The sequence below is a fragment of the Neltuma alba genome, unplaced genomic scaffold, assembly GCF_004799145.2.
Source record: "Neltuma alba isolate B1F8T4 unplaced genomic scaffold, ASM479914v2 tig00011654_pilon, whole genome shotgun sequence".
NCBI lineage: Eukaryota > Viridiplantae > Streptophyta > Magnoliopsida > Fabales > Fabaceae > Neltuma > Neltuma alba.
Genome location: NW_021636301.1, coordinates 342,044 through 344,957, shown reverse-complemented (window position 1 = coordinate 344,957; position 2,914 = coordinate 342,044). Strand labels below are relative to the sequence as shown.

Here is a 2,914-nt window from a genome sequence, read left to right as displayed (position 1 = left end):
CATATATATTTCCAGTAATTTTAATCTCTCAAAGATGTTGGCACGATTTCGCAGTGCGATGTTTGAAGCTTCTTTCTTAAGCATTAATAAGAAATTAATTTGAATAAATGTGATGTAATTTCAGAAAACACTACAAAAAAATAACTTATTACCGACGGAAATTTCGTCACTAAATTTAGCAATGGATTAGCAATGAAATTTTTTCATCGTAATCTGTTGAAAAATCTGTCAATAATATTTAGCGATGAAAAAGAGATTGGGTGATTGTCAACTAATTGATTTGGGCTTTCAAGGTCCAAAATTCACTTGGTGTAATAAGAGATTGGGTGCTAACCATGTGAAAGAAAGAATCGATAGGGCACTGGCTAATTCTGACTTCTGTGATGAATTCATTAATGTGGTTGTGTCTCATATTGAACCTGTGGGATCTGACCATCATTTGCTGTTAGTAGACTGTGAATTTCAGCATTCTAGAATTCAAAAATCTTTAAATTTGAGTCAGTTTGGGCTGAGCATGGGCAATTTCTGGATATCGTAAGAAGTAGCTGGAGAAGGGGTGTGGTTGGATGAAGGTAGTAAAGTCTGGGAGTTGATTAGAAGACTTGTGAACTGTAGAAATGCTTTAATCAAATGGGATAAAAAGATCTTTCCTAATGCTAGGAAACTAGTTGATGAGTTGACTGCTCAACTGGAAAGGTGCAATAGTAGGGTGATGAATGAAGAGAGCAAGAGAGAAGTAGAAAGTCTGATTAAAGAAATAGAAGATGCCTGGGATAGGGAGGAGAAATATTGGTGGCAGAGATCTCGTGTAAATTGGTTGATGAGTGGAAACAAAAATACAAAGTTTTTTCACACAAGTACCATCAGAAGAAGAGCAAGAAACAAGGTGGTCAGGATTAGAGGGGATGGTGGTAAGTGGATAGAAGATGAAGTTGGAATTAATACTGCTTTTTCCAATTTCTATAATGAACTTTTTGCTTCAGCTGGTTGCGAAATATAGAAGTTGCTCTACAATTTATAGAGAAGAAGGTCTCTGCTGCTGATAATGATTTGTTGGAAAGAGAATTTTCGATGGAAGAAATCAAAAGTGCTGTTTTTCAGTTGAATGGTGCTAAAGCACCAAGACCGGATGGTTTCTCAAGAACCTTTTACCAAGCTGCATGGGGGGTGGTTAGTGAGGAGGTTGTACAGATGGTTAAAGATTTTTTTAGAATAAAGCTAGCCTGAGTCCTTTGAACAAGACAAATATCGTTTTGATCCCTAAAGTTGAGTGTGCTGAAACAGTGGGTCAATTTAGACCAATTGGTCTCTGACTTTGCTTACAAGATTGTTTCTAAAATTCTAGCTAATAGAATGAAAATGCTGTTATCCAGAATTATTTCAGAGCATCAGAGGGCGTTTGTGGCTGGTAGACTGATTCAGGATAACATTTTAATTGCCCATGAAGCTTTCCAGTACCTGAAGAACAAGAAGAAAGGGAAGAAAGTGGAGATGGCAATTAAAATTGACATGAATAAGGCTTATGACAAATTAGAATGGAAATTTGTGGAAGAAGTCATGAGAAGGCTTGGTTTTGGTGAAAGATGGATTGCTTAGGTTATGGAATGTGTGTCATCTGCTAGTTTGAGCTTGATGATAGCAGGCAAAAGAGTGACTGATTTGAGGATAGAGAGAGGGATTAGACAAGGTGATCCTTTATCTCCTTATCTCTTTATTCTAGCTGCAGAAGCTCTATCTCTAATGATACAGTGGTTCATGGATAAAGGAAGACTCAAAGGAATAAGGTTAGTAAACAAATGCCCTATTCTTTCGCATTGTTTCTCTGCAGATGATGCTTTATTCTTTATCAATGCTGAAAGTAGAAATTGTAGTGTTGAAAGAAATTCTGGATTGTTACTGTGTTGCATCTGGACAAGCTGTGAACTTTGACAAATCTTGTGTCTTCTTTTCTAAGAATGCTTGCGAGTCTATGAAGCAGGAAGTTTTCAAAGTGTTGGGTATTAAAGCAAGTGATAATCCAGGAAAATACTTAGGCTTGCCTATGATTTGGAGCAAATCCAAATGTAAGGCTTTGTCTTTTGTGAAGTGCAAGATGAGTTTGAGATTACAGGGGTGGAAACAAAAATTACTCACTTTTGGTGGAAGAGAGGTGCTTGTGAAATCAATGGTGAATGCTATACCAGTATTCTCAATGTCTTGCTTTCAAATATCCAAAAAAATGCTGTATGGATTTGGATAGCATGGTGTCTAATTTTTGGTGGGGGCAAAAAGAGTAGGAGGGCAGAATACATTGGAAGTCATGGAAATCAATGGTAAAGCCAAGGGAGGGGGGGGGGGAATGGGTTTTAGAGAGTTGGAGGTGTTTAATGTAGCTCTCTTGGCAAAAACAGCTTGGAGAATCCTTAAAAATCTGATGAACTATGGGTAAGGATTTTGAAGGGTCTATATTTTCCAAATGATTCATTTTTGAAGGGCTAAAATTTTGCATAATAAGTCTGTAAGTTCATTTTAGCTCAATTGGTAAAACTGTGTGCTCGCATAGACGAGGTCTTTGATTCGAATCATAGAGAAGTCACTTTGAGAAAAAAGTATGTAGTGGTGACATGTGGTGCTAAAGGTGGCTTGCAAGGTGGTGACATGTGGTAGGCAAAGGTGTCGGAGTTGATGTAACAGACTATTTAAAAAAATTGTAATTCTAAAAAAATTAAAAAGAATTGAATTAATGAAAATAATATTTTATTATTATTTTACAAAAAAAAAACCACCCCACCTTTTTCCACCGATAGTGGAAAAAGGAAGGGGGTAATTAATGAAGAAGAAAAAAGAAGAAGGGGGAGGGGCGATTGTAGAAGAGAATAGAATGAGGTATAGGCAAAAAAAGATCGAGGAAAAGAATTAAATGTCGTGATATTAA

General features: G+C 36.7%; 1 protein-coding gene across 1 annotated transcript; it reads left to right on the top strand.

Annotated features, from left to right (window-relative positions):
- The first annotated feature begins 244 nt into the window (after window positions 1–244).
- On the top strand, window positions 245–1,596 carry LOC114716394 (uncharacterized). The gene is made up of 4 exons (XM_028901395.1): window positions 245–444; window positions 616–816; window positions 984–1,194; window positions 1,285–1,596. The coding sequence occupies exons 1-4, from the start codon at window positions 245–247 to the stop codon at window positions 1,594–1,596; spliced, it is 924 nt and encodes a 307-aa protein (XP_028757228.1).
- Window positions 1,597–2,914: the final 1,318 nt, after the last annotated feature.

Excerpts from the sequence above, each read along its gene's own strand:
- LOC114716394 (XM_028901395.1), top strand. The coding sequence starts at position 245 with ATGAAAAAGAGATTGGGTGATTGTCAACTAATTGATTTGGGCTTTCAA. Across the intron at positions 817-983 it reads CAGAGATCTCGTGTAAATTG|CTGGTTGCGAAATATAGAAG; the intron begins GTTGATGAGTGG and ends TTTTTGCTTCAG. Across the intron at positions 1,195-1,284 it reads GTGAGGAGGTTGTACAGATG|TGGGTCAATTTAGACCAATT; the intron begins GTTAAAGATTTT and ends GTGCTGAAACAG.